The sequence below is a fragment of the Pristiophorus japonicus genome, chromosome 11 (genome assembly GCF_044704955.1).
Source record: "Pristiophorus japonicus isolate sPriJap1 chromosome 11, sPriJap1.hap1, whole genome shotgun sequence".
NCBI lineage: Eukaryota > Metazoa > Chordata > Chondrichthyes > Pristiophoridae > Pristiophorus > Pristiophorus japonicus.
Window position 1 is genome coordinate 78,917,798 of NC_091987.1, and position 15,443 is coordinate 78,933,240.

The 15,443-nt window shown below is 42.4% G+C and overlaps 1 protein-coding gene across 5 annotated transcripts in view; it reads left to right on the forward strand.

The window, feature by feature from the left end:
- The window catches only part of LOC139276107 (suppressor of tumorigenicity 14 protein homolog), a 141,587-nt gene that overhangs the window by 50,789 nt on the left and 75,355 nt on the right, over positions 1-15,443 (forward strand). For all 5 annotated transcript variants that reach the window (XM_070893608.1, XM_070893610.1, XM_070893613.1 and 2 more), the window contains exons 5-6: positions 7,687-7,886; positions 7,999-8,037. In XM_070893608.1, coding sequence (XP_070749709.1) covers positions 7,687-7,886; positions 7,999-8,037 — 239 coding nt within the window. The remainder of the gene's footprint in view (positions 1-7,686; positions 7,887-7,998; positions 8,038-15,443) is intronic.

The following is a 15,443-nucleotide window of genomic DNA, read 5'->3' on the forward strand; positions in this document are numbered from 1 at the left end:
TGGGGTGAAAAATGATGCGATCAGAAGGAAGTTATTGACGACAGATGACTTAACTTTTGAGATTGCTTCTCAGACAGCGAGGTCGATGAGCATGGCTGAACAATATTCCCAAGAATTAAATAATGATTACGGTCGTCAGTCAACTGAGGTAAATCACCTGCAGGTTCAAAGTAAAAGACGGCCATGGCCGAAAATCTCAGAAACTGCAAATTCTACCAGAGCGTCGAAGTCGTGCTATCGGTGCCCGGGGCAACACATTGCTCAAAGTTGTCCATACGTGAAGGCAGAGTGTTTCTTATGCAGAAAGACTGGGCATCTTGCGAAGGCATGCCAACTGAAGGGTAAACCAGTTTTTAAAGCTATGAGTCCAGCATTCAAAGCTATGAGTAGAAATCCAAAGAAACTTCATAGCATGGAAGAACAACAACAGGACGAGGATATGTTAGAGTTACACGTCATCAGGAGCACGAGGTTAACGGACAGCGATTCGGAAAGCATCAAAATCCACATAGATATTGCGGGATTCAAGATACCAATGGAAATTGACACAGATGCGTTTGTGAGTGTAGTACCGGAGTCGCTGTACCTTGACAAATTGCATGATTTTCAACTGGAGAAATCCAAGATAGAGCTGCGAGGCTACTCGGGAGAGAAAATTTCTGTAGTAGACCGTATCACCGTACCAGTGAAATATAAAGATCAATTTCAGAACTTGTCTCTAATAGTAGTGAAAGGAGACAAGTCTGCCTTACTAGGAAGGAATTGGTTGAGCTCACTGAAGCTGGATTGGAGTAAGATTTTCTATGTAGAAGCGAGATTTTCATCAATGGAAGAGGTTATCAAGCAGTATCCGAAGGTGTTCTGTGAAACGGACAGTCCGATCCAAGGCTTCAAGGCGAGTGTCAGGGTACAGAAGGACGCTAGATCGGTTTACTACAAGCCACGTTCTGTACCATATGCACTCAAGGAGAAAGTTGAGCAAGAACTCAAAAGACTAGAGACTGAGAACATTATTTATAAGATAGATCGATGTAATTGGGCTACCCCCATTGTTGTTGTACCTAAGTCTGATGGTAAAGTAAGATTGTGTGGTGATTATAAAGTAACCGTAAACCAAGTTCTAGAGGGTAATGTTCCCAATACATTGCCGAATATAGAAGATTTGTTCACAATATTGCCAGGTGGTCAGATCTTCTCAAAACTGGATCTTACGAATGCCTACTTACAGCTTGAACTAGATGAGGAGTCCAAGTCATGTTTGACTATACTCATCTAGGCCTATATCAGTTTGGAGTGTCTTCCGCCCCTTCTATATTCCAAGGGGTGATGAACCAGATTTTGCAAGGTATTGAAGGGGTAGTATGTTATTTGGATGACATACTAATTTCAGCACCAAATAGGCAAATTCATAATAACATATTGAATGAAGTCCTCAAACGGCTAGAGAAGCACAGAGTACAAGTGTCTGCTCGTAAGTGTGAGTTATTTAAAAACTCAGTGGAGTACTTAGGGTACAGAGTAGACAAAGATGGTTTACATCCAACCATGGAAAACTTGGATGCGATCAGAAATGCACCCACTCCCAGGAATGTCACTGAACTTCGTTCATTCTTGGGTCTTTTGAACTGTTATGGGAAGTTCCTACCAAATTTGGCTACAGTATTACATCCACTGAATGAACTTTTGAAAAAGCGGGTCCATTGGCAGTGGTCAAAAGAATGCGATGCAGCATTCAAGGAGTGTAAAAACAAATTGGTAGAGAGCACCATGTTAGTTCACTGTGACATATCCAAGGAGATTAAGCTAGCATGTGATGCCTCTCCGTAAGGAGTTGGGGCAGTAATCTCTCATGTATCAAGTAGTGAGGAGGAGAAACCAATTGCTTTTTCTTCATGCACACTCAGTGCCAGTGAGAGAAATTATGCGCAAATTGAAAGGGACGCTTTGGCATAAATTTTTGGGGTCAAGAAGTTCCACAAATACTTGTATGGTCGTAAATTTACCATCGTTATGGACCATAAGCCCCTAACAGCAATCCTCCATCCAAAGTCCCCAGTTCCAACATTAGTTGCAGCCCGGATGCAGAGATGGGCTTTGATTTTGTCAGCATATACATATGATATTGAATACAGACGATCAGCTGATCACAGTAATGCTGATGCAATTTCTAGATGGCCTTCCCCATCACAAGTTATACCCGATAGGGAAGAAGTGTTTTATTTTTTATACATTGATGAACTGCCAGTCACAGCTGAAGAGATTGGTAGAGCAACCAAACGTGACCCAGTGAGTCAAAGGTGTATGAGTATATTGCAAATGGATGGCCAAACCAGGTAACAGACAAAGATACACATCCATTCTTCATTCATAGGAATGAATTATCAGTAGATAAAGATTGTATCATGTGGGGTGCAAGAGTGGTTGTACCAAATAAATTCAGGTCCAAATTATTAGGAGACCTCCATGACCAGCACCTGGGAATGTGCTTGACCAACAGTTTTGCACGCAGTTATTTATGGTGGCCAGGTCTTAATAAAGATATCGAGTACATCGTGAGTCAGTGTACAACATGTCAATCGGTAAGCAAGCAACCACCACCAGTACCATTACAGCCATGGAAATGGCCTCCCAGGGTGTGGCAAATGCTACATATTGATTTTGCTGAGTTAGATGGACAACAATTGTTCATTGTAATTGATAGCCATTCAAAGTGGGTTGAGGTGTTTCCAATGTCGAAAATAACAACAAGTAAAACATTGGACATTTTACGAAAATTATTTTCTGCATTTGGCCGCCCTGAAGAAATTGTTTTGGATAATGGACCACAATTTCGTTCAGAAGAATTTGCACAATTCACGAGCAAAAATGGTGTGAAACACATCAAAGTTCCACCATACCATCCTGTTTCGAATGGTGCAGCAGAGCGCACTCTACAAATTGTCAAACGTGCCCTCATAAAACAAATGTTAGATCCAAATCCAAGAAAACGACAGTTGTCATTGGATCACAAATTGGCTAATTCTTTGATTACATATCGAAATACTCCTCATACAACCACTGGTAGAACACTAGCAGAGTTGTTTCTCAAACGACAGCCACGAACCAGATTCTCATTTTTAAAGCCAAGTCTGTAGAAGAGACACAATTAAGACAAAAAGAGAATCACGATAAAGGGAGAGTAAAAGAGAGAAGAGTGAAATTAAACCAGAAGGTGAGAGTGAAGAACCATCATCATAAATGGTTAAAGTGGTTACCCGGACGAATGGTGAAGATATGTGGTCCTCGCACATATTTGGTAAAGATGTTTGATAATGGACAGATTAGGTTTGTCCATATTGATCGTATTTTACCTACTGACATGGAAGGAGTTGAAGGTGGGCATGATTCAATTATTTCTGACTTTTCAGATAATTTTGATATACCAGTAGCAAATCCTAAATTCAATATACTGGAAACAAATCCAGGAGAGAATCAGAATGAAAGTCTGAGTCCGAGTCAGGGAAACAAAGAGCCTGAAGTTAGAGTGAGTTCAAATGAAAATCAAGGAAATTCCGTGGAGGAAAATGTACCTCAGGATGAGCCTCGAATGAGTTTCGATTCGAGACCATGTTTGGAAGGTTCTGTTTGAGAGCGAAGGTATCCTCTTCGAAACAGAAAACAAGTGGTCAAGTTAAATTTGTAAATATGTATAAAAATGAAAGTTATTTATGATGTTTGTTATGATGGCTTTTTCATTAAGGAGGGAGAAGTGTAATGTCTGTAAGCTTGTAATGCTTGTAGCGCCACACTGTGGATGTGGACGTATTGTGTACTGCAACTGTATAGTTAATCATTAAACAGAATAGGCTTTCCGGAGAGTTCCGAGAGAGCAGCCTGCATGTAAGGAAACTGTGTGTGCTGTGCTCTGTGAAGATATCACACAGTCGATTGAGTTATTACATACATAACAGGTGGGAAGAGGCTTGTGTGGAGCATAAACACCAGCATGGACCTGTTGGGCTGAATGGCTTGTTTCTATGCTGCAAGTACTATGTATACTAAGTAAATGGCCCTGGAGCTGCTGACACTATGTACTGTGATGGTTGCCTCTTTATGGATCATTTGAGTGGGGCAACTGAGTGTCAACGATATTATGTTATCCAAGAGAGCTCCCTTTTTGTTGCCTACTCCTGCCTTATCCACCTGCTATTGGGCATGTCTTCAGCATGTTTTGTGATTTGCTTGGGAGCAGACCGCTGGGCTGTAAGAGTACTGTCCAGCCAGGCGCAGCCATGTCGTCTAACTTGAGGCAACTAAATGCTGGGTACATTTACGTTGGCAAACCTCCTGAGGGTAGAAATGTCTTGCAGATCTGAGTTGTGATTCTGCTAACCAGGAACACTGCATTGACCTGCTCTTTGCATTGCTCTTACACATGCCCGGCCGCAATCTTCTGAGGAGGATCCAATTATGAGAACCCTCCATTGCTGCAAAGCTTCTTCAGCATTACCTTCAGATTCCTCTGTCTGAAAAGGAAGTGGTCTTCTCTCTGCTCTGGTAATTCACACTTCCTTTGGATATATCCCTTCAGGTGGGTCAGATATCCTGCCCCTGGGGCAACTGTGTTTCCGGCAGAGTGCTCAATCCATGCAGGGAATGTATGTTTTCGATATAAATGAGCAGACTTCGCTAAATATCACAGGGCTGCTCCGTGTGGTTTTCCCAGGAACTGTTTATGCTTCCCAAGGAGACAGGACCAGGAAATTTGGCCTGTCGTGTTCAGGATTTCAGAAATTAGAAATTTCAAGGAATAATTTGGTATGTCCCAGCATGTATATTAAATAATATTTCATTGCATTTGTCTGAAAAGTGTTTCTATTCTATAAGGTAAAATCTTAACAAAGTAGCACTATTTCCAGTGAAATGCTTTAAAATGTTTGAGAGGCATGTTAAGACACCATTTAAATGTTTATTTTCTTTCTTAAAGCAAAAATATGGTTACCATGGTAACGTGATGACAGTAATGTCAAACGGTTTAGTCGTAAACCATATAATTAGAAAGCTCCTGAACAAGACAAATTAATGGTGGAATCACCTGAGCTGATACTACCAGTTGGCAAATGAGCTAAAATAGATGGTGGCAACAAATGTTTAATATATGTAACAATCTTTATGATAATTGTTTGTGTGTCTGTTGTGTACATCAAATCTGCTATCTAAATGTGTCGACCATTGAGCAATTAAGTCTGTAATCTATGTTGTACCTGTTGAGCCATTGGTCAATTTGTCCCATCAGTTGATCTCGCAAAGCTTGGGTCTCCATAAGCATTGGACTCAATTTAAGGTTCTGCTCCTGCAATCAACTTCCACAACTGTCTGCTTTCCCTTTCAGGGCCCATCTGTGCTCCAGCTTTTTCTTCACTACCTTCATTGTGACCCACTCTGACAGCTCCCCCTCCAGTTCCATTCCCTCCCTCACAACCTCACCCGGAGTACTCCATCGAGGCATTGTTCCAATCTCGAGCCCTACTCTCATCCCATTGGGCCATAGCCAATGTTTTGCTCAGGGAGGGGCCAAAGTAAAGCACCTGATTATTTTTAAAGTTCCCCTGGTACTGATGTTGCATGATGTTAGCTCTGAATTCTGCACTGCTCCATCCATATCTATACATTTGCTTCTGGATCAAGATTTTCTACTCACTTTCCATTGATTTTTGGAAAAATGATGGTGGTGGTGGAGGTGTTAGTGGGAAATGGATGTGAACACCCTTCTCCAGATTCCCACCCATTTCCATGGCCCTCCTATTTCCTGCCAGAAGTGACTAGTGACACTCAATGCATCCATATGTGTATTGTAATACTGCAATGATGAAAATACATCATGGCACCCAGTGTTACTGTGGTGATGGAGGGGGCAGATTTAAATTTAAAAAAATACAAATTATATGCTAAATTCAAAAATGTCAAACTTTAAATGAACTTTAACTGACAGCTGAAAGGCCAGTAGCAATGCTATGATGCGGTAGGCTTCTGAAGCCTGCTGCAGCCAATCTCTGTCCACCCTGCAGGTGGCCTACCAGGAGGAGGCTAGAATTATGCAAATGACATCCAAGACCAGAAAATTGGCAAGGATCGGGGCTACATCTTTGTGGTGGGCGGAAGTCCTGCCATGCTGAAGATACAGCCCATTTGTGCAAAAGCAGCAAATCTGGGCCCTAATATCAAATCAAAATATTCAGCTGCACTTTTAATACTCTTAGTCCATATTAATACATTCTACATTAAACAAATAGTCAACTTTCATTAAAGTAATTTCTTTGTGTTTAAAAAAATTAGTGCGATGACTGTTGGTCACTGTAGCAAATTTACCTGGCTTTCTAAATATAAGGGAATGCAATTAGTTTTCCCTAATTGAGAGGAGATGTTAAGGCATTACATTATTGATTACATTCATATTTTATCCACATGTCTGTGATTTCCAAGGGCAGTACTGGTGTGTTGGCCCCATCTATTCCTGACTGCATTTCATTCCAGCATCAGCATTAGTTACAGGGGCTGGACTTTCTGTTTCCTCCCAGCTGCAGACGAAGATCTTGGGCACTGGCCCTGGCTTGTCCACTCCATCCTAGCCCCAGACCCCTGCTCCTTGCAGCCCAGTTCCTGACTTCTGACTCCTTTGCAGGTTGAGCCCATAATCTGTCCCAGCTCCTGGCCTTATTTTTTCTTTCACTCAAATATGTTGTACTCAATCTTAGATGCACCAAAGACTGCTGGGAGCTGTGGTTATGGATCCAGCACAACAGCAGCAGGAAGATCACCTGATGTGGTGTACAGGTGAATCTTCCTGGCTCCCCACCCCACCCCTCCACCCCACTTACTTTTTTATATTTGTTCAAGGGATGTGGGCATTGCTGGAAAAGCCACCATTTATTGCCCATTCCTAATTGCCCCTGAACAACTGAGTGGCTTGCTAGGCCATTTCAGAGAGCAGTTAAGAGTCAACCACATTGCTGTGGGTCTGGAGTCACATATAGACCAGACCAGGTAAAGACGACAGATTTCCTTCCCTAATGGACATTAGTGAACTGGGTGGGTTTTTATGACAATCCGGTAGTTTCATGGTCACCATTACTGATGCTAGCTTTTTATTCCACATTTATTTAATTAACTGAAGTTAAAATTTAAAATTTACTGCTTCGTACCCAGGAACAAATAAGATTATTCCTGTGGTTGTTGAAGGGTTGGAGCTCCAAGTTTGTTTTTAAGTCTTCATGGGAGGTGAGAAGAAAAGGAGTGCATGAAAGTAGTACAGAAAGATGGAGAGAAATGGAGAGAGAGTGCGCGAGGGACTTACAGGGAGATAGATTTTCAGAAAAAAGTAGAAAGAGTGAGAAAAAAATGCCGAGACCAACCAGGAGATACCGAGAGAAACCCATAAATCGGTATGAAAAAGGAAAATGGAAAAAGTGGAAGATAAAGAGAATAACGTTTTGTTTTTAGTGCTCCCGGCATTGAGCTTCTTGTGCCTCAATTCCTAATATGTGCAACTGATGCGCAAAGCTGAGTGCTGGGAGCACTAAGGATGGGAATATGCAGCCAGCATTTGGTCACCCGTTTCTATGTCAATTCTGCCTGGTGAATGGAGTTATTTTCAATTACATACACGTGAAAGCTCTGACGCACTTTGCTCCTCTGTTACTGTTGCAGTGAAGGAGAAGAAGGGCTCCGGGCTTATTACTGGAGTAAGTTCTCAGCCCCAGAGGATATAGCACACTACATCAAAAATGCAACCACATCGAACTTGCAGCAAGTCAATGGCAAAAAGCTGAAAGTGCCTGCGCTGAACTCTTCTGAAGAAATATCCTCCATTGAAGAAGATTTTGATGTTTACACAGTTGAGCTGTTTGGTAGTGTTTTCATTTACATAAAATGAAGATTTACGCAGTAAGTCTAGTGATTCCATATTATGTTTCTGTGTGCATTCTTTTCTGATCTCACTACCTTTTCAACTTTTTGCAGCTTCAGGATCTGAAGAATATGACTTAACTGTAAAGTCAGGTAAGGATTTTTAAAAAAACTTACTGTTACCATTAGGGCATCTCATTGACAGACATAAATAAATATTACTTTATATCCTTGGGTCCTCCCATTGTTATTACAAGAGGACAGATTTGAACTTTAGGAGGGCTAGCCACGTAATCATTTACCCATTAGGCCCACCCAATTGGCGGGGGAGGCGGTGGGGGGGGGGTGAAGAGGGGGGTGGGAGCAGCGAGATTTCAACCAGTCCCGGCTTTAAAAGGTGAATGAATACATCCTTTAAAAAGAGGTGTAATTTCACCCAGAACGGGTTGTGGCTAGCTCAGGGATTTATTCACAGCAGCATAGGATGTCAAAAGGCAAAAGCCCACAGTTCAACGACACAGTGGTGGAGGTCCTAGTGGAGCAGGTAAGTTCCTCTTTCCCTCAGATGGTACAGACTTGACAGCAAGCCAGGATGGAAGAGGCTGAAGTGGTAAATGCTCAACCGTCATCCTAAGGACATGGGTTCAGTGCTACAAGAGGTTCACCAACCTGACCAGGAGAGCAAGGGTGAGAATGATATCTTGCTATCTCAATCGCTCTGCATTAGACCTTGCCACATCAGTTTTTGCTCCCCATCGCAACACTCCAAACTCTTCTCTCTTCCACTCCACATGCTTCTCTTCCAATCACAGCAGGTCATCGCACCATCTCTCCTTCTCGTAACAGTCACACACTCACCTGCTGCTGATGTCCGCAAAACAGGTACATACAGCAGACTGCGTTCACCTGGTCACAACTGCAAGGTCTTTTATTCTTCTGCTAACTGCTAACATTTATCACTATAGTCACTCTCTTGCACCTGACCACATCCCCATCCTTCTTCCAACTTGCTGCTTCTCCCTCTCAGCATGTACACTAAATGAGGATGCCTCACATGGCTGAACAGAACAACAACCACATACAAACTCATTCCATCTCTTATTGCAGGACAAGCTGGTTCACAACAAAAGGGGAGAGACCCAGCCTACAAGCAGATGGAGGAGGAAGCCATGCTCATTTTTAGGTGAAAGCAGCTCAAGGAGTGTTGGTTATGGTAAGGCTGGAGCCAGCGTTCATCAGGGTTGTCTCCTTTTTTTATTTTACCTTCTCTCTTTCCTTTGTAAATCAAACAGACTGCTATCCTGCTCTGCCTAGCATAACTGGTTATCTGCTGCTAGAAACCCTTTTTCCTGCCATGCTGACCCTTGTCCCTTCCCCATTTCTCCAGGTTCTTCCCATCCCTCAGACCCACAAGAGAAGACTTGGCGGGGAATAGCCCTCCAAAAGAAGCACCGACACTTCACTCAATTTTTCACAAGTGACAGTCCAGAAATCGGCACCTGGCTGAGATAGATAGTGAGCAAGAGGGAGAAGCCTCTGCAAGATCCTGCAAATCCACTGGGAGGATAGATGCACCAACGTGAGCGTCCTCGATCAGGCCAACACCCCCAGCATCGAAGCACTGACCACACTTGACCAGCTCCATTGGGCGGGCCACATTGTCCACATGCCCGACACAAGACTCCCTAAGCAAGCGCTCTACTCGGAACTCCTTCATGGCAAGCGAGCCCCAGGTGGGCAGAAGAAACATTTCAAGGACACCCTCAAAGCCTCCTTGATAAAGTGCAACATCCCCACCGGCACCTGGGAATCCCTGGCCCAAGACTGCCGAAAGTGGAGGAAGAGCATCCGGGAGGGCGCTGCGCACCTCGAGTCGCGTCACCGAGAGCATGCAGAAAACAAGCACAGACAGCGGAAGGAGCATGCGGCAAACCAGACTCCCCACCCACCCTTTCCTTCAACCACTGTCTGCTCACCTATTACAGAGACTGGTTCTCGTATTGGACTGTACAGCCACCTAAGAACTCACTTTTAGAGTGGAAGCAAATCTTCCTCGATTTCGAGGGACTGCCTATGATGATGAGAGGGGGATGTACAAGGTAATTCACAGAGCACAAGTGAGCAGGAGCAGGGGCCAGAGGAAAGGGTGGCCAGAGGGCAAGCCCGGGTCCTAACTCTGGTGAGGAGTACAGAGATGCCGACTTCAAGAGGCCCAAACAACAAAAGGACACTGCTTGATATTCACCAACTGTTATTGGAGGTATTGGACAGCCTGCCTCGGCGTTGCTGCTGCTGTCTGAGAGTATGGAAGAGCACAGTTCCAACTTGTGCAGCATTCTGGCCAGAGGTATTAGCACTTTGCAATCTGCCATGGAGTGCTGTTGCCAGATCCTCTGCACAGGAGTCTGTGTCATCAGCTCTTGCAGCTTTTCACTGGAGAGTCGAAATATGAGTGTTTTAAGAAATAAAGGAATATTATAGCTTTTATTCCCATTTTAAGTTACTTTTCTCCCTTTCTCTTTTAGGTCTCCCTCCTAGCTGAGAATGAGCTGCTCTCAGATCACGCCTGTGTCACTCTTGAGTCAGCCATTAGGAGGTTCTTCAAAGTGACCCAGGTGACGTGCTCACTGATTTCTCGCACTCTCTGTGGGAATGTGCCCCCACTTGGTATCTCACCATAAAGACACAGCCGAGAATGAGACCTTGCTGTATGTGAAATTGCAGGCGTGAACTCGTGTAGTACGAGTGTAAACTGCAGCACGCTGGAGCATCAACCCATTGTGCCACTGCATTATCCTGCTTCATCATGGCTTTAAGCATACGGCACTTCTAAGTCTTCAAGCTCACAAACACCAGCCTAATCATTCCCCTTTTTGAAACTTTCTATCCATTGAATTTGTTTTTCTCCGATTAATAAGCACCTTTCCATGTTTAATCTTTCCATCTTGCCAGAGACCAGAGAAATTTATAATACAGTCCATATGACCTATCTTTATCTTTCTATTGAAGAACAGTAAATTGTCAACTCTGACAATTTAAAAATGTTTCAACTGATGTAACTTCACTGTCTACTGTGCTTATGCAATTACAGGTATTGTTTAATTTGCTATGACAGTATAATAACATAATCATTGTCATTTTTACTGAAGAAATAATATATCTGTAAATTTTAGTTGTTTAAAATATAATCTATCTGTCCAGTAAAAGTTAATTAATATTGCAGTATATCCCATCAAATTTTCTTACTCATTAGAAAGTTGTCATCAGTTATCTCCAGAACTCCATCTCCGTAGTTTCCTACAGATTAACTAGTCATTGCTGTTGGTGGGATCTTACTGTTTGCAAGCTGGCTGCCACATATATCTACTTAACAGTGACTGCACTTCAAAAAGTAAGCAATATGAAGCACTTTGAGGCATTTCTCAGAGATATGCTCAACAAATGCAAGTATTTTTGTATGAAATACTAGGTTGGTGGCTACTATGATCATGCACTGCTGTGAGTATATAAAATGGTAACTTTCACCCATAACGAATATAAAAACTTTAAAAATGTATTCGCTCCTTGTTTATTACAATTAATAATGCTGAACCTTGTCAGAATTTCATTGCAATCAGTTTTATAAATGCATTGTCAGTTGCTTCAACAAGTTTGCCTCGCACATTGTTTTTTTAGCAGTAATCTAACCCATGACACAGCTCAGTGGTATGGTTGGCAATAGTACAAGCAGTGCAGTAATCCACTTTTTCAATTATTCTAAGTTTAGCAGGGCATTAAATAAAAATTATTACCAATCCAATTAAATAAGTTCTTTCGATGCCAAAATCATTATAGTGCTGAGCAGTTTCAGTAATTAAGTCTTACGGTCCAACTAACTGGTAACACCATTGCCAGTTTCAAGCACTGATTGCTGATGCGACTGAGTATCAGTACTTTGTAATAGTCTGAAGGGAAAGATATCCATATTACAGCTGGGTGTAGTTTATACAACCATTATATTCTTACTAAGAACAAGCAAGCTAATTATGTGATAAAAGAAAACTGATTTGAATACTGGGAACGGTAGCTTTGTGGTTATATTACTAGACTAATGATCCGGAGGCATGAAGTTCAAATCCCACTATAGCACCTGTGGAATTTAAATTTAATTAAATAAAATCTGGAATAAAAAAAGCTACTATCAGTAATGGGCTAAAATTTCCATAAAATCCGCCACCGCCCAAAAGATCACTAATATTATTAAAATTAATTGCACAAAAAAAAGCGAGAAAAATGGGTCTTACACGCGGATTCTCGGCGGAAATCGCAATCCTGGGCAAATTGAGTGGTTCTTAATCATAATGGGTGGTACTTACTCAAATTTAGTCCGAAGCTGTGACTTGGGCCTAGGGAGGGTGGAAAACACAAAAAATATTTTTTTACAAAAAATAAAAAATCAGAAAACATTCTCGGGACCCTTTTCCACTTAATCGCTGTAAAAGAATTTAAAAAGAATTATAAATAAAACTTTAACTTACCTTTTTTTGCAGAGCTACTTACCGACCGCCCAGCCGTCCAGCTGCTTTCTCATGGGTGTTTTTTTTCTACTCACCTACGGGTCACTGCTGAGCCCAAACTTGGGCGTTTTTTTTCAGTGGTGCACGCTGACGGTCCGCTCCCCAGTGGGATTTCGAAACCACCGGCGGAATTCTTTGTGGAAATTCTCGCTGGGTGGTTTTCCAACGAAAACGAGCAGTACCACCAAGAAATCCAACGGAAATGGAGTGGAAATTCTAGCCCCATGAAACTACTGGATTGTCATAAAAACCCATCTGGTTCACTAGTGAAGGGAGGAATTCTGCTGTATTTACCCAGTCTGGCCTATATGTGACTCCAAACCCACTCTTAACTGCTCCCTGATGTTCACCACTAACTTCTCAAAGGCAATTAACCATGGGCAATAAATGCTGGCCTTGCCAGTGTCGCCCACATCCCATGAATGAATAAAAAAATTACCTTCTTTCCATCATAAGGTCAGAAGTGGGGTGTTCACTGATGATTGCAGTGTTCAGTTCCATTTGCAACTCCTCAGATAATGAGGCAATCCACGCCCACATGCAGCAAGACCTGGACAACATTCTGGCTTGGGTTGATAAGTAGCAAGTAACATTCGCACCACAGAAATACCAGGCAATGACCATCTCCAACAATAGAGAGTCTAGCCACCTCCCCTTGACATTCAACGGCATTACCATCGCCGAATCCCCCACCATCAACATCCTGGGGGTTTACATTGACCAGAAACTTAACTGGACCAGCCACATAAATACTGTGACTACAAGAGCAGGTCAGAGGCTGGGTATTCTGTGGCGAGTGACTCACCTCCTGACTCTCCAAACACTTGTCATCATCTACAAGGCACAAATCAGGAGTGTGATGGAATACTGGATGAGTGCTGCTCCAACAACACTCAAGAAGCTTGACACCATCCAGGACAAAGCCACCTGCTTGATTGGCACCCCACCCACCACCTTAAACATTCACTCCCTCCACCACCAGCGCATCGTGGCTGCAGTGTCTACTAAATACAAAATGCACTGCAGCAACTCACCAAGGCTTCTTCGGCAGCACCTCCCAAACCCACAACCTCGCCCATCTAGAAGGGCAAGGGCAGCAGGTGCACGGGAACACCACCGCCTGAAAGTTCCCCGCAAAGTCACACACCGTCCTGACTTGGAAATATATTGCCACTCCTTCATCGTCGCTGGGTCAAAAACCTGGAACTCCCTCCGTAACAGCACTGTGGGAGTTCCTTCACCTCATGGACTGCAGCGGTTCAAGAAGGTGGCTCATCACCATCTTCTCAAGGGCAATTAGGGATGGTCAATAAATACTGGCCTTACCAGCGACACCCACATCCCATGAATGAATTTTTTTTAAATTCTGAAAATGTTTACTATATGAAATCTTAATAACTGATTGGGTCGTACTGCTGTGCTGTTATGTTAAATCTATTATAATTTTATAATAAATATATGTTATTGATTAGTGGTAGGGTTGAATAGTATTTACACAAAATGCCCTATTTGCAGACTGACCTTTCCCTTAAAACTACATATGCATAGAATTCATTGACAAGCTTTGCATATTAGAGAAAAATATAACTGTGAATGTGTGCCAGAGATTCTCAATAAGTTGCTATCTGGTTAAGAGAGTGTAAATAATGTACCATCATGGGGCAGCACATGTATCTTTAGAAAATCAATAGTTTTACCATCCCTCATCCACAGTTTCATGTCTTAGATTCCCCTGAGAGCCATGCAGTTGATGCTAGCTACAGGCAGTCAAGAGGTGATTGATATCCTTTCCAGACTTGGATACCAAACTAAAATCATGAAAGACTTCAAAATTCAGCAACTTCCAGGGTACAGGACAGTGTTTAATCCATTAATCGTTCATTCTGCCATTTTGTAACATGAATGTCAGTGGAATGTTCCAACGACAGAGATTCTTAGAAGCGCAGGAAAGATGCACTCATTACAGTTCAGATTTACAAGAAGAAAAATTTGCCAGGAAAGTTGTAACTTTTTGATGTAAAAAAATGAAAGTTTTTAAATGATTAATAAGCAGGGATGTACATTTTACACAAGATTTTGGCCAAATTTCATGGTCTTTGCATGGCCGGAAAATTTCAAAGGTTATGTGCAAACACGACAGCACAATATTTTGAAATTCTGACTTTCTCAAAATGTACAGTTAAAAACAAATAGAAAATATGATTGAAATTACTAACGTGGTTACCTTTTTCCAACTAACAATAGATTTATTGTAAAATTCTCTTAAAAAAATTGTATCCCAAAACCAGAATAAAATGAGGCTAGGGGGTGGATAATGGGAGCTTCTATCAGTCCACTACCATTACTCCAGTGGGAGGCTGGCAGAACCCCTGCAGAATTTAAGCCCCACCTTCTCCACTCATAGGAGGTGGAGGGTGGGGATAGTGGGGGCGGGGGGGGGGGGGGTAGCGGGTAGAGGAGGTTACATCTAAGCAATAGAAAATATTTTCTTGTCTAGTGATACGTCTACTTTCACAGCACTAAGAGGACACAATTACAAAACTCACGAGCCCAAGCAAGTTTCGAGATTTTAGAAACTTCTCTGACAATTTCCGAGGGGTTTCTTCCCATCGGCTGGCATTGGCCCAGATTTTGCAGTTGTAATGATGGCAAAACTGTCAGCATTCGCCATTATTATCCTGTGAAACTAACAGCAACTTCTGGTGTCTGCACATGCGCAGTTAGACACAGAAATCCAGACGTTGCTGTCCGTGATTCCCTGTTCCTCTGCAGGGCACTCTGTTGGAGATCCAGCAGAGGGCAACCTTTGAGAAATCACTGAACTGATGAGAATTTCCCCTTTTGCCCTGTACTATTGCTGTTAAAAATCCGAGAGAAAGTTAAACCTTGTTCAGTGAGTTGTAACTGGGTTTTTAACGGCGTAATAAGTCATAATTACTGCTAAAGAACCTCTCTGATGCTGAAAAACTAATTTTATATTTGTGGAATGTAAATTTTTTCCAT